General features: G+C 35.2%; 1 protein-coding gene across 1 annotated transcript; it reads left to right on the top strand.

Moving 5' to 3' along the window:
- Positions 1-169: 169 nt before the first annotated feature.
- LOC121426702 (transmembrane ascorbate-dependent reductase CYB561-like) lies at positions 170-21,676 on the top strand. The gene is made up of 5 exons (XM_041623074.1): positions 170-393; positions 17,146-17,441; positions 18,184-18,386; positions 19,504-19,658; positions 20,939-21,676. Exons 2-5 carry the CDS (start codon positions 17,264-17,266, stop codon positions 21,171-21,173), a joined length of 771 nt encoding a protein of 256 aa, XP_041479008.1. The 5' UTR covers positions 170-393; positions 17,146-17,263; the 3' UTR covers positions 21,174-21,676.
- Positions 21,677-26,344: the final 4,668 nt, after the last annotated feature.

The raw sequence follows: 26,344 nt of genomic DNA, 5'->3' as shown, positions 1-26,344 counted from the left end.
ACCAATAATTTAACCTCCCAGAAAATCTGGAAAATGTTCACGGGGCAAACGAATCGACGTGCAGCACTGCAGGTATTGAAGAAAATGCACAATGCAAGCATAACGAGTTATGAATCTCCCAATGCCCGGCGCCTGCGGGCTCGAAAATTATGGGCGATACCACTAATGCACAAAGAGATTGGCGGGCATTAAGATGCGTTACATTCATGAAAGATGCGTGTGTGCTTTGGGTGCGTGAAACGCGATCAAGCTCGGTGCATTCGTTTCCGTACATCCGATTATAAGGCCATACACGCATCACGGCGGCGGGTGGAGTTCCATGATCTCTTCAGTGTGTAGTGTATGCCAGTCTTTACGAATTAGCCCGCCAGAATACAACTCTCTATAAAAGAGGTAAGCGATCATTACCAAATTATCTTTTGTGTTAATTCCTCTGACCGATTCTGTTGTTTGATGGATCTTTCCCTATCCAATGACCTGTGCTTGATTTGAATGAGTGCATGGCGAAAACTGAAATGAGATGAGCTTTTGATTTTAACGCGCCATATGGTAGACCAAACTCGTATCAACATTTGATGGTATGAAAGAATGATTGCTGATACTATACTTCCAAATCAAGGACACATATATGTATAGGCACAATAATTTCGAAAAACATGGTATCTAAACGTTTTATTCTTATATCAATCGCTGCTCTACAGCACTGTTATGGAACAGGCGACAGACTCAGCTGCATGTGATCGTTGAGCGATATCGTGTGTGTGTGTGTGATCGGTAAACTGTCTTGGGTAGATGGTAAATTACCGCGTAAACCTTTCCATTGTTGTTGTCATTGGGGGATAAGTATTACAAATTAGATGCACGTGTGAGTCATGGTCATGTCTTGTACACACTTAAATCGCGCCTTGTGCTTTTCAGAGGGGGTTAGAGCTAACTGTGATGCCAAAATCGAACTGTTACTGCAGCCTCTTCATTGTCTTACAATAAGAAAAATGATTCTGACCGAAAGTCAATATGAAATATGAGTCAACAAATTTTTATTTGATCGGTTGTCTTTATTGCATATAATGTTTGTAGGCTTATATGCCGAAGTGTGAATATGCCCGACTCGCGGGATCGCGATGAATAATTGATTTCCTGGGCAAAAGGCTATTTGGTATCTGACTAATAGTGTATATTGAGGGGGCAATTAAAGCTATATTCGCGCCATTAGACCAAGGTAAAAACTCTTCATGAAATTATTATTAAGGCTATTGAAAATTTATAGGGATTAAAAAGCAGAATTTAATTATCACTTTGATCGCGATGACTGGGCTGTTATCATAATTGTTATCATCAATATCCATTATTGTTATCATTATCGTAATGGAAACTAATTGTTTTATTATTATAATTTCATTGTACTTAGTAGAAGTAAAAGTAGTATTACTATTAGAAGTATAAGTAGTATTAGTGATAGTAGTAGTAGTAGGAGGAGGAGGAGGAGTAGTACAAGTAATAGTAGTAGTAGTAGTAGTAGCAGTAGACGTAGTAATCGTAGTAGTAGAAGTAGTAGAAGTAGTAGAAGTGGTAGTAGTAGTAATACTAATAGAGTCAATATCATTTTTATTTTTATCATTATCAACATTAGATAAGAAAATCTTTCAGCTGTCAAGCTGTTATAGATTAGTGCATCTGCATTCTGCTCATTAAAGTATTCAATCAGAGCTAATTATAATCATGAAAAGTAAAAATCTGGTGTTTTTCTTATGCTTCCTAACAAATTCTTTTTTTTGTGTAGGCGTTCATATGTTTTGGAAGTTTGTAGAAGTAGGGGTATATGAGGGAGTTAATTTATCAAATTTTAATCTTACTGTCTGTTTTAGTCTGCTTGTACGATGACTCCTGGTCAAAAAGGAACAAATGAAACAGAGTTTCTGTTTACTAGATTTTTTCCGACTTTGTTTTCTTGACAAATGAAGATGGACCTATATACTTTTGTCATTTTCTTCTGATATCAATAGTGTAGTGAAAAAAAGTTGAGGTGACCAAACATGGCGTATGGGGCATATTTCTATAAAGAAAAATCTGAAAGAGCGAAGCAAGCGAGCAGAATGTTTTACTTTCAAACACTGAAATATAATTTTGTGATAGATTTTAAACATATTAAAAAAATACCTTATTTTCCACATTTTCCTTTTAGTTTTTTTTTTTTTTTTGGGGGGTCTAGATATTGCTGAACAAATATGCGAAAATGTGAAGGTAGCAGTATGTTACCAAAGAATCTTGCCAGTCAAATTAGAAAAAAAGAATATCGAGTAATCTTATCATTTCGATACTATTTCTTTATCATCGACACTATACTGTTCTGTATTAATCCCTTCGTGATTATAAGTTGTTAAAGAAATGTGAGCAGATTGATTCTAAGTTTACATTTGAAATTCATATATATTCCTTTTCTAACCATGTTAAAAGGTTTATGCGTCAACTTGAAACAATTATGTTTTAATGATGTCATGTTATATTTATTTTTACATGTGATTTGAGGAAGAAATAAATATGATTTTAAAAAAAGACAATATACAATTTCGTTTTCATCCATGCTTGATTATGATAGACCTAACCAATCCTTGTCCATGTCATTTGATTAGTTGAGCATTGTGTACCTCTAATTGGAAACTCATGTGATGATTGGAAAATTAGCTATTGATGACCCAATAATGATAGGCCCTGACCGCTGTGGTTTAACTGTATTCTCAATAATAAACGTAGTATACCCACAGCACACACACACCCTCATACGCACACGCTTTAGTCGAGATGACTATAGTTATTTTAGTAACGACCGAGTACTCGTATACACTAGTACATGTACTTTGTATACACCCTACATAATATCAGAATTCATTAAATCCGTTCCTAATAAGATTTCTATCAAAATAATGCAAGATCATACTGTCAGATTGTCAGATAAATCTGATGAAGAATTCACATTTTCATACCTCTTAGTATTTGTCTGCTTGCTCTTCAGAATAATATGCATTGATATAAAATCTACAGATAATGATTCTTTCGCCTGTATGATAAGAGATTGTAAATAATTCCTTTATCAATAAAATCGAGTTGATTTGAAGGAATAAGTAAAAAAAAAAGGAAGAACGGCGAGCATTTCTCAAAATCGAACGTAAATTTACAAAAGTTACTTGCTTAATTTAAAAACATACTATATTTTCCAGATTGATTTCCCAGAGCAAACGACGACATTTTTCACCTGCATTTCTTGTGTATTTCCACAGATAGTATATAGTGGATGTGATAGTAAAAAGGTTCACTTTGACTGAATCATAAATATTGGTTTGAAAATGAAATAGTTGATGTATCATACCTTCTATGATACATACCTTCTATGATACATCAAATCTTACGCATTCGTGTATGAAATAACTTGTATACATTTATATTCTTTATGTCAAACTGATTACAAAAAAATGTAGAAATTCTTAAAATGGAAGAAAATAAATGTTTTATGAATGAATAACTTAGTAGTCAATTTTCTGGAATTCCTCCACTGCAAAGGGCTACACAAATACCATTGTTGACTTTCTTATTACATGCTTGTTTTCTTAATATATACTAATTATTCGACGTATGTAATACCATGGTCACATTTGTTCTACGGCGGCCGTATGGCGAGTCAAAAACAGCCGTTTTAACATTTTTGTACCAGCTACATATACATGGTTTGAATAAAAATGAATAAAACGGCTGTTATCGACTCGCCGTACGGCCGCCGTAGAGCAAATGTGACCAAGGTATAACACCGCAGATGACACAAACATTGTTGCTCTCATAATAGTTTAGAAACGTAAGAAGATACAATTAATCGTGAATTGCCAAAACTATCTATATGGTTAAAGTGTAATAAGCTTTCATTTAATATAGATAAAACAAACTTTATGTGTTTAAAACATACAAATTCACATATTTCTGAATTTCCTTACAATACTCCTCTGAAAAGAAAAAAAGGATACAAAATTTTTAGGTGTTACAATAGATGGAAATTTAAATTTGAACGAACACATACTTTATAGACTAGTATCTCGAGAAACGTCGGTGTACTTTATAAAATGAAAAACATTATTCCACAAACTAACCTTGTTACACTATACAATTCATCAATTTTACCCTATATATCTTATTGCAATATATACACAACAAAAAAAGTAAGTCCCCCCTAAATCAAATTGCTGTAACTTTTGAACGGAATTGTTTTGAGATATGATATTTCGTAGGTAGTTTTTTACACTTATTAAGCAACTCCTGGAGAAATATGAGATTGATTGGTTGAGTCATGCATGAGTAATCAAAGATTGAATTAAAAATGACAATTTTTAAAAGTCACAAAGGTCGTGTTTCAGATTGTGCAAATACAAAGTTGGAAAAAAGTTGTTTTTAGGTGAATTTTATGGTGTTATAGTGTTTTACTATCCATCATTTAGCCACTCCACACACAATTTTGATATCGTATGTTCATGGTTGAGTAAGCACATTGTATTGCAGGGGCCGCGGGGGGGGGTACAGCCCCCACTTTTTTCAAATACCATGTACAAAAATGTAAAAATGACCATACGATTGTGATTTTTGCGTAGTCAGCCCCCACCCTCCCACTTTTGGCTCAGCCCTCCCCCCCCCCCCACTTTTAAAACCGTTCCGCGGCCCCTGTATTGTGACGTATCATCATAGGGGTTTTTTGGTAGTATCCTCTACAACTTGTTAGATCAAGTTAAAATTTGAAAATGTTGGTCGCTCCCCGATTATAGGCCCCTCCCCCATTTTAAAATTCTGGATCCACCACTGATTTGCCCATAAATCAAACTGGTCATGAGAAACTGTTACGAAAAGAATACATTTATGCCGCATAAAGAGTATTCATTCCTAAGTTATGGAATGTGCTCGCTCAACCATGAAAATGTTTAAAGTTCGGAAAGTGAGTGGTGATAGAAATGATGGATGATAAAAAAAAAACATTTGAAACCGAATTTGCCCTCAATATTCAATTTATTACCCTTTAAAATGAGTCTGTGACATTGAAAATACAAATTTTCCCACTTTGATGCGTGCTCACTCATGCATGAATAAACATATCGATTTCATTTTTGCACAGAATTCTGCCCATAGGTTGATAAACATTACTGCCAAATAACATTGCTAAAGACAGCCTTGAAAAAAAGTTCCACCAAATTGAATAAGGGGTTACATACTCTTAAACATATGCCCCCTTAATGTACACAAGTCTATGAGAGAAGAAGTCAAAATTTTCACAAATATGAAATGAGGGTTTGTTTCATTGACAGTTTTTTGTTACTTCTGCCAGCAGTTATTACATGAAACTTCGCACATGGCTTCAGGGTAACACTATCCAAAAGGTGCGCACACCAAATTAACCTTTCAACACGGCACAGAGTGGGGCCAAGACAATGAACTTTCTTCTCATTTGCATAATTTTCGAATATCGTGTGCTCACTGATGCATTAAACATCGGGATTTTCATAAAAATCAAATCAAATGAACTATGCAAGGAGGTTTGTGACAGATATCCATAGTTACAAATTGCATTTTTTCCAATAACGTAAAAAAGAGCTAATCACATTCCACATGTTCATTCAAGCGTGAATGTTTAATTAAACGCCTTTGAATCATTGAAGCATGTTAAATGGTCGTGAACATAACGAAAAAGTTGAGAAAAGATCACTTTCATTTACCAAAATGAAACAATACTTGCCTATGATATTTGAAAATCGTATTTTTTGTTTTCAATAAATGTTCATTGAACCGTGAAACGATGAATATTGTTGAAGATACTCTTCCCAAAAATAACTGTCATCATATTCTTTCATTCTTATTGATATGAATGTGTAAAAAATCAAATTATAGTAAATATGGACTTGTGTGTATTCAACCGTGAAATTTAGCAAAAAAAGTGGTATCGTCTTTTAGAAAGTACCTTTTACAAGCCTTCTGGCTATTTTTCATGATTAGAATGTGGAATTAGTTCCAATAAAATGGAATCAAAGTCATGATATTTGGCTTGTGACTTTTGAAAAGTGACATTTTTGCCTTCTGACAATGCTCACTGAAGCATGACGCAAAATACGTCCACAACATTTATTCAGAGGGTAGCTTATAAAATTACCTACACGCTCATGTAAAAATATATTATAGACTCGCATTGGTTCGGAAATTATTGATGTTTGTTTAAGGGGGGACTTACTTTTTTTGTTGTGTATAGTTTGGGCAACCTGTGCAAAAACTAAAATCAATACAATATTTTATTACAGAAAAAAAGCTATTTGAATTTGTACTGATTCGCAGTATTTAGCACACACAAACCAAACCAATTATTCCATAAATTAAAGACTCAGTATTTGAAATAAATTGAACAGTATTTGACATGAACAGTATTTGACATAAATTCACTTCAAAATTTACTGCTGATGTTCAAGTACATAAATAACATGCTTCCATCTTCATTCCACAATTTTTATACCATGAACACATCTATTCATTCATACCCTACACGGAACTCTTCAAATTTTCACTTAATCAACCCCAAATTGCCCATTGCACAGAGATCCATAAGACTCTCTACCACAGTCTATCAAAAAAAATGTTAACCTCTTTACTCATCCAAGGTAAATATTAAATCCATGTTATTATCGGTATATTAAAGTAAGTTTTCTTTGTCAGTATGTCAGTTAATCATTAAATCACTTTTAAATCACCAAATACTCTTCCATGACCATCATTATCATCATCTCCATCTCCATCATGCCCTTCATTTTCACCATTATCACCATAGATGTATTAATTTGATGAGATTTATTCCGAGGTTGTCATTTTATTGACAATCCTTCTCATGCAAACTGTAAATAATAAATTTTCTTTGTTGGTAGTAGATCATATTTGTTTAGAATGTTTTTTATTTTTATTTTTTTGTCTTTAAGATTCATACCAAAATCAATTACCGATATATTATGTTTGTTACGTAATGGAAATTGTACTGTATCCAAATTGTATGAATGCAAAAGAAAAAATAAATGAAATCAAATAAAATGATCGCACACATTCATATTGCATGTATTTTTTTTTTTATTGCACGAACCACAGCAATAATAATTCATATCCGAAAACGATTTAATATTTTTTTCAATGAAATAGATAAAGATTGATTTGTCCATTTCTAGAGTATATATATATATATATATATATATATATATATATATATATATATATAAATAAACAAAGTTACACAGATAACGTGTGGTTCATCAGTACTTTATTGATTTGCTACTCGGATCAGTTTCACGCAGATGCGATCTTCAGGCAACAATAAAGGCTAGTGTATATATGTATATATATATATATATATATATATAATATATATATATATATATTAGCCAAGTTAGCGATTGATCAGAGTATAGATCGGATTTCAAGCCTGATTGCATTTATTATTAAATGCGATCAATCGTACAAACCAACTGCATGAATAATATCTAAGTTTTGTCATATTTATGCCACGGGGCCTTGGAGAGGCGTATACTGTATACTAGGATCAGCATGCAATCAGAAGCAATTTATAAAATGAAAAATAAATGAATATATTTGATGCAGTGTGTGTGTAAGGAGCCAAAGGACGAAGACTCCCTCGTCGAGTTAATAGGCTGAAGGCAATCCGTGTTTTGAATTTATTACAATAATAAACAGGCAAGGAGATCATGGAGATTGAAGACAAGTTGTATGATAAAATGCCCCCTGAATGTATACTCCGGTTATAGTCAGATACAACCGCTGTTATAATGTGTAAGCTTGACCCCCCCCCCCCCTCCCTCCGCAACAGACGAATACGCCTGAATACTCGACTCTACTTAAAAGTAATAGCTATTGATCAAGGAAATTACGCCTATCCTTTTAGACATTGTCAAATGGAAAGATATATGAATAGATGGATGTTTATATGTATATAGGATCAAAAATACACAACAATCACTCTTTTTTATGAACAATTTGGAATATGTTAGAAAATATTTTTTCTTAAATGTCCTGGTATTAAGAAATGAGTATTTTTGTTTGTTTGTTTACTCGCTCTCTTTGTAATCTCACAAATAACGCGTCATAGATTATTCACCCAGTTTAATTTTGAAGCCTCACTTCGCCACTGCGACCTTAGAAGAGCTATTTGACGTTAATATTTAGACACACGACCAATGCAGGAAATGATTTCATGTGATGGCTCAATAAGCACCGTCTCATCCAAATCGCTATCAGCCATTTTCAAATGTCATATTTGCTTAGGTTGGTCTAGTATTGATTAGCTATGGTCGGCCAACCGTAATGGAAGAAAGTCAATTTAGTGATCAAGAGTAGAAACGAATGTTGTGTACTTTTTCGTTTGCTGGAGTTATACTCGTTAAATCTATTTATTTCTTTATTCATTTATTAATTCAACTATTTATTCATTTATTTATTATTACTTAGTTATTTATTTATCTATTTATTAATTATTTTATTCATTAATTTTATATTCATTTTAGTGTTATGCAATGCAGCATCTATTTTTGTGTAATTGCTTGATTCATTTATTGAATGATCATAAGAATAATGGGAGAAGTAATTGATAATTGGAATATAACAGTCCTTCAGTAAATTAATAAAACTAAACATTTACCCTTGTAATGATAAAGTGGCTGTTAAAGGTTATATGCTCCTTTTCTTACAAATTAATTTACTGAACTGAGCTATCTTAAGCCATTATTCATCATTATTATTGTCAGCAAAAATAGAACTGATTTTGCACTTCGTATTTAATATGACGTATTAAAATGAATGATGTCGAAGAAATAATGCTTGGGTTTTGGTCTTGTGCTCAGGTAAAATAGAATAGTCAGACAATTTTTAAGCATTTTATACCTAGCCCTCAAAATTTAGATTATCCTACTTATACAAATAGCTCTCTTTCATAATCGTCCCCCCCCCTCACACACACACACACGCCTTGACACGCCACACATACAGATTGTGAATATTTCAAGGTTATAAGTCCCAATTTCATGATTATTTTACATAATTGATGTCAAGTTACCATGGTTACAGCCGATGGATAAATGTAATTTCAGGTTAATAGGCGAAAGACATCTGGGGTTCAAACTGATAATCAACTTTAAATAAATAACCAAACTATACGATTTTTTAAATTAAAAAAACAGATTCTGACTTATACTTCAGTATTGTTTAAAACATGCATATAATGTCTAACAGGTATGATAAAAAAAATACATTAGTACACTCTAAAAAAGTTTACCCAATATTGGGTAAAATGGGAACATGCATGTTTGCTGGATGAAAATAATGATGCCAAATACGTTGTAAATTTTACGCATTGTTGTGTTGAAATTTACCCTTGAAACATGCTACCCAACAAACATGTATGTTCCCTTTCTACCCAATATTGGGTAAATTTTTACTCAATCTTTATTAGATTGTATCGTTTTCGGTTACTAGGTCAAGGTCATTGGTCATTTCAGATCAGTCAACTTGGATAAAAATTATTGATATTTCTTTTATCATAGAAAAAATAAACACGTTGAAAAAAACTTACATGATATCGTTATTAGATATTTATAGTGATATAAAGCGAAATGCAAGTTTCATTGTCTAGGTCGACAAACATAATATTCTATTTTTAAATGAATGTGTTTTTATTCTTTCTGAATAAAGATTATTCATCTTATATTGTACATGTACATGTAGTTCTTTTCAAGACATGAACGCGTATAATGCATGTGAAACAATGGAAACTGTCAGCGTTCCACTTGTTCAATTATAATAATAAATATTTATATTGTATAATGAGTTTTTTATTGTTAATGTTGCCTTGTATTCTCTTTCCAGTTTCCGCTTGTTGCTTACCCTTTTCCTTTGACTTATCTCTATTTGTTTTCCTTTTCTCATGCTTTTACACTCCTCTTTCATCATAAATCGTTCACTCCCTCTTTTCGTCATTGGTGACACTTTGTAGTAATTGTTTTATTGCTTTTGGCATGTACTTATGATACATTTCTTTTTCATTTGTATAAATCTGTATTGCATTTGAATATTTGTTTATAATGTTTACTTTATATTTTGTTATGTTCCTATTTGTACATGTAAACAGTCACACATTTCAGTCTTTGACTGCTTGTGATTGTATTTTGATAGTTTTATTGCAATAAAATCCAATATATATAATCTTCGAAACTAGTGAAATAAAATAGTAACCGTCCGAGGTTAAAAGAGTATGTCTCTTAAACACTCCTTTACAGAATAAATTTAGTCATTGTTTAAAGGTGTATTATAGTAGTCCACCTTTAAGCTCAGCAGCGTCATTGATGGGTAGAGATGGGCACCGGATGAAAGCAAACACGTTAATTTTGATTAAAAGCACATCCCCTGAAAGGATTTTTTTACACAAAGCATTAATCTTCTCTGATAGCGACGGGTTTATATACCTTGTGTAATGAGACGGGTCCAGGACTGCAGACATATTTTAAAGGATTTGTTTTATTTGTTGACAAGAAGAATAATGGTTCTTACTCCGTAATGGGCCTAAAGTAAGTCTATAAAAACTGCAAAAAACATATTCATATACACCCTCATCTTCACGCACATACGCACCGCGCATGCACCCACCCACACACACACACACACAATTATGAAATGGACTTGGAGGCCATTGACTCCAACAAATAAAACTGTCAAACCCCAAAACATATCACTTAAAAAAACAGTTCATACAAAAGGAGGTGGAGGAACTGTGCACAATGTTAAATCTTCGGTTCGCTTCTCTGTCTGTGTTCGCAGAATGATTTACAGTGTATTTTAAGTCTTGCTTATTACATGTCTGATACATCACGTATGATATTGATATATTCATTTCTCTTATACGCATGATACCCATCAATCTAAAACTTCAGTGTTTTTTGCAAAATAGGCTACAAAAATGAAAGAGATCGATGAAAGTTTGTCCAAAAATCAAGTAGAATATAATAAATGCTTTTGTGTTATTTTGATTTTTTTTTTGTGGGGGGGGAGGGGTGAAGGAGGAGTATCGATCAAGAATTGGCTTCCCTGAGCGTTATAACTCCCTGACAATGGTACATCTCCTCTATCTGGCGGTCTCTGTCTCTCTCCATCTCTTTCGTATGGTTTGGTGTATATTTCCACTTCTCCGTGTATTCTATTCTCTCACAAACATTTGATCCTTTTGATTTGATATTAATCTATTTTTTAAGTGCCGGATATCCGTCACAGTTATAACCCGTCTCCCACCATTGGTATTCATGCAAGCCTCTTTGAAACAGGTCCGATTCACTCTGCGCCGTTAAGAATGCGTGTTTATAAAACTGAATAACATTATCTATAAACATGATTATTGACCTTTTAAATCGTACGTGGCTTTGACCGCTCCCCTTTGCCTCAGGCATGGTGATCATTGCCGCTCCATGGCAGCACTCAGCCAAAAAATGTGATTATGGTTGATGAATCGAGCCTCGGAGCTGAAAAGCCTGCCACGTCCTCGGTGGAATTGAATTCAATAGCAGAATCAGTGTTCCATCTCACCTTGTTTTTCCCCTCCTACTGGCCATTTTATGATGCACATTCACTATTTAAACTGACTCCTTAACCGACCTATGCTATGATAACGCCTGGTATAGAGCTGGGGAAGATTTCGCTTGGATGGTGGGACCTTGGCATGATCGTCATCCCAAATTATTAAAGTCGCTCATTCCAATTCTGAAATATTCCACTCTGATTGTAGTCAGGTCCCATACAGAAACAAAACTGGGTGTTTTTTTTAATCAGAATGGGTTAGGAGGTGGATAACCCATTACAGAATGAGAATCGGGAAATAGGTATAACCCATTCTAGAATTTGGTGGAGATAACCCATTACAGAATGGGAATCGGGAAATAGGTAACCTATTGTAGAATGTGGACGAGTCGGGAAGTTGATTACCCATTACAGAATGGGGTGCAATCGGGAAATAGGTAACCCATGATATAAGTCTGTAGAATGTGGTAGAGTCGGGAAGTGGCTAAACCATTATAGAAAGGGGTCGAGTCGGGAAGTTGGTAAAGCATTATAGAATAGGGTGGAGTCGGGAAGTGGATAAAGCATTATAGAATAGGGTGGAGTCGTGAAGTATGTAAATCGTTATCGAATGGGGTTGAGTCGGGTAGTGGGTAACCCATTACAAATGGGGTGAAGTCGGGAAATAGGTTACCATTATAGAATGGGGTGGAGTCACGAAGTGGGTCTCCCCACATAAACAGGGAGTTAGTCGACCAATAACCAATACAAGAAGGGGTTTTTGGATTACGAAATTGGCGACCCATATTTCGAAGGGGTACATAATATAGAAGCCGTAAAATGAATGGATGTCGAGAAATGGCGGGGGGGGGATAGTAAGAATTATGGAAGAAGGTGGGAAATTTAGGCCAATGTATAATGGTTTTGCATGGGTAGGGAAATCGATCACCCTAACCTGTGATTTCACAAATGATATTTTTGGAGCTGTCCACTTTCAATTTAAACAAATGGGTTTTTAATCAAATTTTTTACATTTATTTTGTATTAGTTTGTCTGATGCAGTGGGTGTATAATTTTGTTTTTTAAGATGGTTTTATAGGCCTTAATTAAACAGATGAGATTTAAAAATATATATTTTGTGGTAAAATTGCACTGAAGAAATTTGTGAAACTCATTTTCATTTCATTTGTACCACATACTACATGTTTAGTAGGACAGAAACGAAGTAGAATAGTGATGGACGCGTTCGGGGAGGGATGTTATTTAAACGTAAGAAATAAGCCAGTTCGTAGTTCCTTTCTGCGCATGATCGATTCTACGCATGATCAGAAGAACTTAAGAAGGTCATTTGTACTAAAGTGACATGGTGCTTTAAAATCTAATGAGAAAAGCACCAACTTTGATGTCTTGATTATTCATATATTCCTTTTGAATTGTCGTTTTCATTTACATCCACAAAAAACAACAATGCTTCCACGAACGACTGGTATTTCACAGTTTGTCAAGTACATTGTGCAACATGCTAAGATATGCATTCAAATTAGCAATGCAACAAATACCTTCATTAAGTGTTCATTGGTGTGCTATTCTAGTCACTTGGTCTATTCAATTTCTTCATCCTGCTATGTAAGGCAAGCTTACGTAATATCTTGCTTTGAAATCTGCCTATCATGATGAAAGAAATGAAAGGTCATTTGACCAAAATTGCCCATGAAGTAACTACGAACTGGTCTATTGCCCTCTTATTGAGATTTTTGTTTGCATTATCACCCCCCATTCACTCATTACTACGACTGAGCCAACCACCCCCCCCCCCCCCCTCCCCCCTTCATTCAAAACCGTTCGGCGGATCAAACAGCTTTATCTTCATAAACTAACCCTCTTCTTTGTTATAACTTGGATTGCGTTGGATGTGATTTGAAGACTTTTTTTCTGTTGTGTGATCTTTGGCTCAAAAGTAATGCATTTTTACCATGTTTGTTACATCATGGACATGTTTACACGTTTGCACTCTCCCACTATTGCGAATTGAACTCGTAGACTGTGATTTGTAGAAAAAAACACACAAAACCTTGGAGCCGTCACCCATGAATGAATATCACAAATGCGATGAAAAGCTTCTTGATTTGTGTAAGAATTGAATAAATACCCCGTTAAATCACTCGCTGTGGTAACAGAATATAACGTCCCTGCATTTACAGGTTTGTTTTGCAAAAACCGCAGTGTGAGCCGAGCACAGGTCTACCAGAAAATTTGTGTCTGTCGTATATTTACTCGTGAGCTAAATCTGTGCAAGGGTGTCGTATGTTCTTGATATGATCTGATTTATAACGATCATCTTTCATTGTCATCTTAACCTGATGAGCAGTGGAACCGGATGGGAAAGTAAAAATTTACAGGTACATGTAGGTGAGTAAACAGTTTATCCATCCAGGGACCATACATAATCACGAGCTGGTTTCCAAAGCATGCACTCATCAACACCTCTCGCGTTTGTGACCAACATGCCAAATATGTATACTCCCTGTTCTCCACATTATCCAAATTTCTTATGGAAATCCAAACCTTTAAAGAGAAATGCCAGTAGTTGAAGTAAACGATGATTTCATGAGAAAGTCTGTAAGACCAGGCTTAATTGTGAGAATATCATCGAGGATCTAGATCTGGTACAATTACATAAACTGAATTTTGTGAAATCTTGAAATCTACGCTGAAAAACGTTCACACTGAAGATCACCAACACAGATAGGCATACGTAGGACAGTGTATTATTATTGCTGGAATAAAGACCCGACAGAAGTGACCGAATCCGTGCTTATTTTGCTTATTTCTCAGCAATTACATAATTTCTCCCAGTATCCTTCGGCACATATTTTTCATTCATACAAACAAACACTTGGGTGGTCATTATATTAGATTCTGTCAAAAGTCATTTTGAGATCGTAACCAAAACTGGAATTTATCTTTAAGCCTTCTGAAATGCTGGTGGTACGTTTTGATAGAATCATGAGGGTGGTTTCACGTCTTGATCACTATTGTACGACAGATAAATTTTGTAACCTTATAAAAAAGGGAGTTTTGTTTTATATATTTCAAAGTAGTGAATTTACAATTTATATTTACTAAACACTGTGAATATAAGGTCTATCAGGAGTATCAGATCATGCATTAATAAGCAAACAAGCTAGGCAAAATTGTCTCGTTTTCACTTTCAGTATAATGGCTGTGAGCATTGAAATATTGAGTTTTTGTACAAGTATAATCGTCTTAAAATTAAGAGTGCAGTGGCAAGTAGCGTTTTTCAATCCGTGTCGACATAATAGAATTTAATAGCAATCCATCAAACACTTCAGCAAGGGCGAGGTCAAAAGGTACCTTCAAATTATTTTGACTGAAGAACAGACCTTATGAGATTGCAAGTTCACTTTCTTCAATCATGTTATATTGTATAAATTACATTATTACTTATTACGACTATGCCCTTCGGCACTCTGAAAAGAATATATTGTTTTTAATTCCTTTTTAATGTATTTCATTCATATGATATGTGTAATGACAATATCACGTTTGGTTTTCTGCAGTGACTTGGCGTTTGACAAACAATGAAACAACTGAAAGTTCGAAGTAATACAGCATAATATATAACGTTAATGAATTACATTTAGTGAAATGTTAATACCACAACAATTTTACTGAGCAACTATACACGATGATACGTTCTTGTTGGATGTGTGTATCATGCATGTTTATATAGTTATGGAAGTATGGACATATCACTGAATATGTTTCGAAAATATTGGGGGAGGGATTAAGACAAAGAGAGAACCAAAAATCATCGAATATCATAAAATCTCAAGCAACCAGGAATTTTAAAAACGTACAGTGTAGCATTAATCATAGAACCGTTACACACTCATTTTTTTTTCTAACCATAACCTATAGTAATGTTGGATGAAATATGAACCGAGCGAATTTGGGTTATAACAAATTTATATGCAAAATGAATAGGGATTGTTTTTTAAACCAACATTGTAAGATTCATAAATACATGCTTTTCGTTGACCCTATTGTCGACCCAGATTCTCCTTCTGATTTCTCGTATTATAGCTAATCCACATTCAAAATCATGTTCGAAATAATTATATCAACAATGTGCGCTCATTCCCTGTCTTCGGCAAGTTAATAACCGACATAAGATTAAGACTGCATGCTTTATCCCCAAATTGCTTATTCCTACGCTTGATTTGCATTGATATTACTTTTTAGTAATTCTGTGTTCGCTATTTGCCAATAGAGATGTAGATCGACAAATGACAGAAGTCTCTGCCTCAGTCTATCAGTTTTTCATTCCATTCCAATACTATACATGAATTTGCATTATTCAGTCTCATAGAGAGATTAGTGTGTGAAGTGACTCGTCCTTCATTTATTGTGATTCTAAGATGTCGTTTCGTGCAAGATGGATGCTTCGAATACTGATCAAAAGTTTGCCCAGGGGCTATCCTGATTATGGATGTCCTATGATAAACATATCAGTAGAGACCATTATCCAAGGGACAGGTCGCCGACATCATGCGCATAGGGTCTGACCAAGTCTTCCCGTTTCTTCATTTACCAAAGTAATTACCATGTTGGCAACAGGGGCGTCGATCCATTTTTCAGATGGGGGGGGGGCAAAATCATGAATCAATTTTCCAAAGGCGCTCGATCACACAATACAAACAAACTCACACAAACACACACACATATGCCTATATATATATGTGTGTACATATATATGTATATATACACACACACACATACATACACACACATATATATATATATATATATATATATTTCCCACCAGCAGATTAATGCGAGTGCGAAGCGCGAGCTGAAAATTTTGATATTTCGATCTGGAAAAAAATGAGTTTAATGGACGTTTTTGATAAAGTACAAGATATATATACAACAAAAGATTATTGCAAATCGAAGTGGGAGTTCTTTTGAGGTTAAGAACTGAAAACGGGACCACATTCACCTATTTAATCATGGAAAGTATGGGTTTTTGTTTCAGAAATGATGCGAGCGCGAAGCGCGAGCTGAAATTTTTTGATATTCCAATCTGAAAGTGGACATTTTTAGCACGATTTTAGACGAAGAATGAGTTTTGTATCTCAATCTCGCTTGCTGACATCTGTGTAACATTACAATTTTATTTTTAGCACATGCGGAATTATTGGGGGGGGGGGGCAAAACGATATGTTTGCCCCCCAATGATTTCATTGGTGGGGCGATCGCCTCCCTGCCCCCCCCCCCATAATGGACGCCTCTGGTTGGCAATTATAAGGAAATAACAAAAAAGAGAATCAGGAGGGTGTCACGGTATACTTCGTGAATGGTACTATACGAAGCAGGGGCGGATTCAGCTTTTTTTTCCAAGGGGGGGGGGGTCATTACCTAAAGAAGGTCGTTTTGGTACCAAACACCTTTTACAAGCATGTAAAAAAAACTGCCAAAGATAATTATCTCTTTATTTCTTTTTGTTATTTACAGACAAAGGAAAAGTACGAAGCAAACAGTACCGCTTGCCAAGCGCCCACCTCTTAGACTCCGCCCATCACCACCTTCCAGCCACGCCCACAGTCCTCCACCTTCAGCCACGCCCACCACCATGCTTTGCTTTTATCTTCTCCTGGGTATCTCCCAAGCCCTAGCGGTTATCATCCTGATCCTAGCGGGGTTCTGGACCGGTCACACCCTCGGTGGATTCGCCTGGGATGGTACATCGAAGGAATTCAATCTTCACCCACTCCTCATGATCCTCGGGTTTATATTCCTTTACGGAGATGGTGAGTGTTCCATTGTCTTCAGGGCGGCGCTAATGATATATATTGATTAGGCATGATGATTATTTTTTAATGCGATTTTATTTTGTGAATTGATTTCACAGAGCTGCACTGTCGATTTTTTAAAACAACTTTCTGTGTGCCCTTTTCCTTGTTTCTTTTTATTACTTGAAAAGCAAAAGGTTAAGGTCACGCGTGTCGCTCCCTCCCATTCTTAGTACCGCAACTGATTCACTTTAAATTATAATATATATGAGAAATTATACATGCACTACCGCTTTGGCAACTATTTTTATTAAAATATGTTGTGAAAGAAGTTATTAAATAGAACACTGGTAGGCGTAGCTTAAAACAAGGTTCCCCAGAGCTACTAATAACCCCTTTGCAAGCATTGGTGACACCGAAAAGTGTCTCTGTCGGGAATCGAACCCGGGCCCATCAGCTAGAACGCCATTGCCTTAACCACGAGACCACAGACACGGGTTAGTGGCTCTGGCGAACCCGATCCGTATGTTTATGCATTGAATGTGTGGATGTGTGGGTGCGTGTATACATACATAAATATACACACACCACACATGGCACAACTATTTTTCTTGACAGTTCGTAATAATGTGACAAGTTTCGTAACCCAGTCTGACCAGTCATATACTCGTATCAATATTCCATAAACCGTTTAGTGTTATGAACGTGTCACCTTTATTGTATGATTAATTTGGTGGAAATGTTTCTCTCTTTTACTCAGCAATACTGATGTTCCGTATCCTCCGAACCGAGAACAAGACGGCTGTGAAAGTGATCCATCTTCTGATGCAAGCTCTTGCCTTGATTTGTGCGTGCATCGCACTTAAAGCTGTCTTTACTTTCCACACCGCCATGGGTTTCCCGCATCTTTACTCGTTGCATAGCTGGGTTGGACTGACTGCTTTTATTCTATTCTCTCTTCAGGTAAGTGGAGATAAAGTGTTCCCTCGGAAAGGACCTTAAGCCTTCGCTCCTTTGGTTGCTTGCACATGCTTTCATATCAATCTGGTAAAAAAAATACCAACAATTCCTAAGAATGAAGACCATTTTGATTGGTATAACGATCATATTGTTAAAGCGATAAATCCAGTGTTTAATCCAACGTTGTGGCCCAGTTGATAATTCTCCGGAATTTGAAAGATATGGTCATGGGTTCGAATTCCTGTCATGCCGTTACGTCAATCAGCAAGAAATAGGTCCAAATTGTTTTGCACTCAACCCAGGCGAGGACGCGAGGTGAATGAGCACCCGACATGATTATTTCCTTGAAGGCGCATAGCGCCGGAAACAATCGCTGCAGCTAGAATCAATCTCCAGATAGATAGCGCTATATAAATGCATACCCATAACTGAAAGACTTTATGACATTTCCATTAAAAACATAACTACAATACTTCATGATATTTCCATGAAATTGAATAAAAGAATAGAACAAACACTTTTTTTCTCTCGTTTGTGACCTTTTTATTCTGAAACAGACACAATCCATATTTAGGGATATGTTAAAATACGGTTTTCAGGATTTTATCATTAATTTTAAAAGCTTTTGGGCAAGGGTTTCCCGGATTTTAAACGGAATAACAATAATTTAAACAATATTGGTACAGTGTCATTTTCAGTTTCTCATTACCCTGCATGCTCGCAATTACGGATGGAAAAAAGAGAAAATAGACCGGGGAAAGTGATATCATTCTTAGATTAGTGTGTGTCCGACCGTTCCTTAATTGAAGCCGTTTAACTTGAGCTTATAATTACACACTCCGAATTGGCAACACCATTTGAAAATGCAAATTGACAACTATTTAGTAAAATAATGAATTCATCATTGATTTTGATGCATGTAATATCCATGTTTATATTTCAAAGTATGGAAATGAATAGAAAGTTAGTGGATCTTTCAGTATTAGGAGGAAGAAAAGGGCTAATTTTGAACTTACAAAAGGTACTGTTATATGGAGATAAATTTTAAAAATTCACTTGCACTTTCTGGAATAAAATGGGCAAATATGTTAAAAATTAATTTATTTTGTCATTTTTGCAGTGGATCGTTGGCTTTGTCTCGTTCTTCTTCCCGAAGCTACGAGAGGATTTCCGTGCATCATATCTTCCCATCCACCGGTACTTCGGAGTCGCCATCTTTGCTACTGCTGTAGCAGCTGCCCTTATTGGAATTAATGAGAAATTATTTTTCGTTTAGTAAGTTTTAAGATCAGAAAAGTACTTTGATATTGAAATAATATCTTTGAAGATATGCATATTTTTAGCGATGACACTATTTATGAATTATTATAATATATAATAATTGCATATTATGTTTAAAACTTCAATATATGAGTGATAATGGGGGCGAATCTCTTTGGATCAAACTTTACATTCCTAGAGATTGTATAGTAGCTCTTTCTGGAGAGAACAGTGTGCATCTTTTTAGAAAATTCCACTCCAAAAAGGATAAAATCCACTCCCAACAGAAGGTTATCTCACCTCAGAAGGATTAATCCCTAGTATCACTCCGAAAGGATTGTGATTTGGGACATTGGATCGTTTCATAGATTGTCAGATCTGGCACCTTTCCTTGATTTTGATTGGCTGAGAAACACTGTTACTGTGGTAACTGTCGGCTTAAACAGAACTTGTCGATGAAACGTCTGACAAGCTCTTTCGTGAAACACTCCACAGATTATCTGTTTTGCTTTGAGAGAGTTTTGGGGTTGTCGGGAATGTTGTTTAGAGGAATCCTGCAGATATTTAACTTACTTGGTTTGGGCTAATTTCAGTTTTTTTACCACCTACACAGAAACGACATTTTGAAATGATAAAGGATACTGATGAATTAGGCCTATTGTCGGGGTTTTTTTCTTCAGTTTTGATTGGACCTCTATACCTCTATAGCTACAAACAAGGATTAGAACAGTCATCAGGATGAAAATACAATCCTTGATAAGTAATTTAGGGAGAATGAAGAATAGATTTGCAATATGATCCTCAGGGCCCTCATAGACAGCAGTTTATAAAACCGATGAGGCCACCCTGATTATCTAGCTGAATCTGAAAAGAAAAATAAATACCTAAAATATATTGATAGCAAAAACAACGAAATTATGTTGATTTGGGGCTGAAGACTAGCAGGTAAGAACGTTCGTAAGTTACCAACGTTTCATGAAACACCTACCGTGAGACTAAGAAAAATAGGTTCAACTTTTCAACTTTGCAACTTTTAAGTGCAGACCAATGTCACGCCGTTGCGCACCATTGAGGTGCAACTTTGCACCTCTTTGGAAACGTGCAACTTTGCACTTCTCTGAAAGATACAAATTCGCTCCTACAAGAGGCAGAATTGCACCTCAAATCCTTCAAGAGAGGTGCAAAGTTCCACCTTTCAGAAAAGGGGCAAAATTGCACCTTTAATGTGCTCCAAGTGTGACAGTGATCCGCTGGTGATCTCTAAAACCTCTATTTTGTGTTTATTTCGAACCCAGCTCTGGAACGGACGGTAATGAGAAGTACGCCTCTCGCCCGAACGGAGCCTACGTGGGGAACTTCTTAGCCTTCTTCATTTTGATCTTCGCCCTCATCGTTGGCTTCCTCGTTACCCATCCCAAATATCTCCGAGAACAACAACCCAACGAAGAGACCATGCCCCTGGCGTCATCAGCAGCCATGAGACAGTTCCAGTCCACCGACCAGGTCCCCGAAGCCGAGGAGGCGAAGTAGATTAGACAAAGACCGCGCTTCGATTTGATTTGTGTTTATGGCGCATGTTTTGCTTCGTTGTCACTGAGTTTCTCGTGCGGAGAACAACTAATTTTCTGAGTTCTTTGTATTGCTATTAACATCTTGCCCACACTGTCTAAAAAATTGGTCACATTAGGCCTACTTTGCATGATAGGCATAACATTATTCTGTATGTTCGGGGGGGGGGGCAACATTGGCTAGAGTGTTATAGCTGACATTAAAAAAATTATGTTAACTGGGTTGCTTTCTAACCATATCTCTCTTTTGATGATCTCCTTTTTCTTTGTGTCTATACTTTTTGTGGTACTTGAAAAATCACGGGGCATCACTTTGCCCCCCCCCCCCCGCCGTAGTGCCACCATAAAAACAAAGTTTGTTCACCATATGTAAGTGAGTGGATAACATCATATTATCAGCTCACTTATGTTTTTCTTCGATACATCTTCTTTCATACCTCTTTGTTTTGATGAAATTCTGAACGTAAATTATTAAAGTTATTTTTAATAAAACCTCTCCCTTGCATAAAAGATTTTTATTACTAGTAATCAATACGAAATTAAACATGTTTAACATTTTTCTTTTTTTAATCAAAATATTGAGTAAAGACCCTATATCAAAAAGTTAAGCTTATCATTTCTCTACTATATGCTTTTCATCAATTCATTCACTGTAAAAGTGTAATGATCACTTCCAGCATTCATTAATTTTATTTTTTTCTTTTTTTTCGTAATTTCTTATCATTCTGTTATTTTTCATCAGATCTGAAAACCCCAAGGTTTTCCACACTCTGATTCTACTCTCTTAACTCAATCCAGTAAGGATGGGATTTCCTTAAAAACATCCCTACTTGATAAATCATGTTTAATGATACCTCCTTCAGCTTTCTACCCCCGTTTATCTACAGTATTAAGTTTGTCAGTATCTTGCCGTCCGTCACAGCGAAAATTAGGCTTAGTACAGTTATAATTTTTCACCCATTAAAACCTATGAGTTTCTTGTTTAACTCACATAATTCATAATCTTGCATTTTACGTTTAATTTCACTGGACCATAAAATGGTTCACAACTAAGGAGTGGTAAAGCTCATGTGAGAATGTGCTTGCACCATTTTCAAATATGTATCAATGTTGTCCGTCTACTGCCCTTATTTACCTAGCAGCTATAATATTTGTTGTGTTACAGTGGTCTACAATAAAAGTATTTGAGTCATAAATAGCTTTTCGTAAAAACTTAAAAAATGATCAAGTGATTCAAATAGGCGATCTTCGTTATTATTTGATGAAAGTAATACATGTATATTAATTCAGTATTCAGATATTGTTTGGATTGGACAGTTCATAAGAGATCAGCTGACCACTCGCGTATCTCTGAAATCTAAATTCACCAAATTCTGAAAGTTACTTTAAAATCTTCTTTGCCGCAATGTCGGGCAATCTTCGGTTAGTGACGAGAATTATCAAGGACATATATTTTTTTTAAAAGATAGAGCATATGAAGATCAGTGAATATTTGAATTAATTGGTGTGTTTAAGAAAACAGTTTTAAAGACCGGCTAAGACTACACTCTTCACACAACTCGGTCAAATGACCAGTGGTCAGCTGGGTGCGAATGATATGTTTTGTCACATTTCTGAATTATATAGTAAAAATAACTACGTTTCGACTAGAAAATAGTCAAATATGACTAAAATAGCAGTTGTATCCAACTGACCTTATCATCTAGTCATTTTTGACTGATTTGTTTTCAGAGTGTAAGAGACAAATAAAATCGATAAATTCCACACACCGCCGCCTCAATTTGTATTCATGTGGTAAGTGATTTTATTGTTTGACTTTACGTCTAAAATATATTTATCAATTTGTTGTATATAATCATGGTAGTCATGGAAATGTTTCTTGCTGTTGTCTATATAAAATGTCTGTAGATTACAATTTGCCTGATAGAGTAATTTCAGTTGTTCGAATATCATGATGACTAATGATCAGACGAGGCAGGATGTGCAACATTAGGATTAATATTTGTTAGTTAATTTCTCTTTTTATTTAAATTTCAGAATTCGATTTCTAAATTACTTTCTTGATGTCCCAGGTCCTAGGTCGTTTTTAAATTTGCACTATGTATTATGTTTCATTGCAATGCTTCGAAGGTTCAGGTATATTACGTTATGCATATAGATTTATGCAGATTAGTCCTCATGCAATTATCATCATGATTTGAGGTTTGTGTTTTGTCCTCATGTTTTATAGTGTTCTCTTTTTATCGTATCAGTCTTAGGAAAAGGTAGACATCATAAAAGCGTGAATGTGATGGGCCTAGAGCTTTAGAGAAATGGCGTAATTATTGTTCATTTCTCATTCCGAAAATATTGGTTTCTTCCATTACATAATAAGTGATGATAATTGATGATTATCAATTCCAAATCATGTAGTTTAATCTTAACAAAATTGATATAAATTGACACAATCTCTAAAAAAAGTGAATTTTGAGTAAATCGACAGTAACATTTGGACATTATTTTTATAGTCTGTCCGTAACGCATGTAATTACTCAAGATCATTAAGTGCACGACACTAAAACAAGTGTGCCTACATTTTAGCCTAGATTTACTCTGAATTATAGTAAAGAACATTATTAAAACCTTGCCCTTCTGAATGTACGGTTATTTCCTGTAAATAAGAATATTCATACGGTATATTGAATCTATTCCGTTTTTTGTTTTTCTTCAAAGATATGCTATCCAGCATGTTACTTAAACACCTTGGAATTGTGTTAAATTTTGTCGTTTTGATTATTCAATCAAGTGCTATTTTTCTTTTATCAATCGTTAAACCAACCTATGTGCTATAAATGTAACAACGTTGTATGAATTATTTCACGAGGTGTATATTTATTATATATGTCGGGTTAAATTATTTATAAATAGGGGAGGAAATTATTTTGATATTTTAGTCCGTGATAGTAGGCATGAGTATTATAGATTATTCTAGAACTAATGGAGAAAATAATCATAGAATATCAATGATATACAAAATATCTGTTTGAAGCCTTTTTATACATGTATTCAACACGCGAGCATATTCCTTCCATTCGAACGTTCGAAGAAAAAGTTTAATGGTCCTTAAACATGGAAAAGATATACCACTTAATTTAAACCATACGATGATATTTAAATTTATTCAGGAACATAAAAAACTATGATTCCCTATGACTGGGCGCTGTGGCGTGCGCCTGTAATTCAAACTACATGTATGTGGAGGAAGTTACAAATTGATGCAGAGGTTTCGGCTCGAGCCCTGGTCACGTCTTTCGGTTGGGAACTTTAAAGATCGGTGCAGGGATAAAAAAGTCTGATTCATACACATCTGACAAAACTTAATTACATCCACACACAATGAAATATAACAAGAGACGTCTTTTATCTATTGCATTTAATAAATTCAACAAACAATGCAGTGAAAAAAACCAACCTAATTATTTCCAACAGTGCACTGTAATTGGTTATAATGATCATAATATATTTTAAGGCACTTTATTAAAAAAATATTAAACAAACTTTATATGCATGCCTTAAATAACATATTTTATGTCTAGTTTAACTAATTTTTGTCTTGTATTACGAAATATTGGTATAGAAAGCAGTAAGAATATATGGTGTATCGTTCGTAATTGCTGGAAGTTAAAGCTAAATAAAAACAACATTAAAGTTAATCATTATCAAGTGTTGAGCATTCGTTGTGGTTTATGAAATAACGTTGCTTCGTCTTAGAGCATTAGGGATCGTGAAATAAAAAAGGGGGGAGTCCAACAAACGTAAAAAGAGACGATAATGGAACAAGCAAAACACCGAAAATTTCATCAAATTGGATCCAAATCGTTCAAAATAAGAGAGCTATGACAGTTTTAAAGTTTCGCATAACAGTATATATACAACTTACACATGTGATATGCGAATACGAGAGCGTCGATGATGTCAAGCAATTTTCTTTTTCTTTTCTTTTTCTTCACTGAATCACAAACGTTCATTACCATGGCAATTCAACATGCTCGGGGATGAGTAAATCCTCATTTCACTTCTATATTTGTTATGCTCATTTGATTTTCTGTTTTTTACTCAAATCAATTTTTTGTTGGGCGGGCTTCCTATTTAAGGCCCGTTTATAATGCTCTCTGACGATGACAGACGCAATAAAGATGTTGACAGCTGATGGCATTATATCCTATTGTTCTTGAACAAATAAAAAAAAAGTTTTTTCAATCTTTTTTGGGGGGGAGGGGGTCTGAATCGGATCCCTATCAGTCGATGTTACTGGTAGTACACATATTTCAGTCTGATTGCCCTTCATGAGATATGGTAAATGGTGAAAAATGGTAAAATGGTGGAAGCGTCGTGGTGCAGCGGTTCTGACTCTTCCCTTTAATCAGAGTGGAAGCGTCGTGTGTTCGAATCCCACCGCGGCCTAGCGCCCTTTGGCAAGGCGTCAATTCACTCTTTGCCACTCCCCACCCAGGTGGAAATGTTATTGGAATGCTCCCCAGGGAGTGGAAAAAGGGCATACATTGTATGCGGGCTTGTAAAGATTCGATGACCGGGGTAATAATATATCGGTTAAGCAATCAGGGACGTCGTTGCGATGTATTGTTATATAAAAACAGATAACTATATTATTTATTCTTCTTCTTCTTATAATTATTAAAATCAATTTACTGATGGAAAGCATTTCACACCGTTGAAACCGATACAAATTCACCGATGATCTGCCCTTAGAAATAACGTAATAGTTTTGGTCGGACTGGAGTCTGTTTCATTGGAGGAACTAAGGCATAAACCTTCATGTGATCATTCGCCGTGACTAAGTGATTAACATATTCAATATTGATTACACTTATGTGAAATGCATGGCAGATTTCATATTAGTTAAATGCACAAGGAACTTCTAACACACAATATCTCGCACGAAACACGCTGAATTCACTTTTAGGGTTATAGAGATGGTAGGTTGACACGATTGCTGGTTGAACATGTTGAATATCTCCCTGATGCCGTTGACGAAATTTACATTAAAAAATACAAAGCGACATATACATCGGATTAGTAAAAACAATAAGCACTTTAAACTCAATGACTACCATGAAATATGGAGCTCACGGA

Source organism: Lytechinus variegatus, chromosome 13 (assembly GCF_018143015.1).
Source record: "Lytechinus variegatus isolate NC3 chromosome 13, Lvar_3.0, whole genome shotgun sequence".
Taxonomy (NCBI): Eukaryota; Metazoa; Echinodermata; class Echinoidea; order Temnopleuroida; family Toxopneustidae; genus Lytechinus; species Lytechinus variegatus.
This window is presented reverse-complemented; position numbering and strand designations above follow the sequence as displayed.

Excerpts from the sequence above, each read along its gene's own strand:
- LOC121426702 (XM_041623074.1), top strand. The coding sequence starts at position 17,264 with ATGCTTTGCTTTTATCTTCTCCTGGGTATCTCCCAAGCCCTAGCGGTT. Across the intron at positions 17,442-18,183 it reads TATATTCCTTTACGGAGATG|CAATACTGATGTTCCGTATC; the intron begins GTGAGTGTTCCA and ends TCTTTTACTCAG. Across the intron at positions 18,387-19,503 it reads TTATTCTATTCTCTCTTCAG|TGGATCGTTGGCTTTGTCTC; the intron begins GTAAGTGGAGAT and ends TCATTTTTGCAG.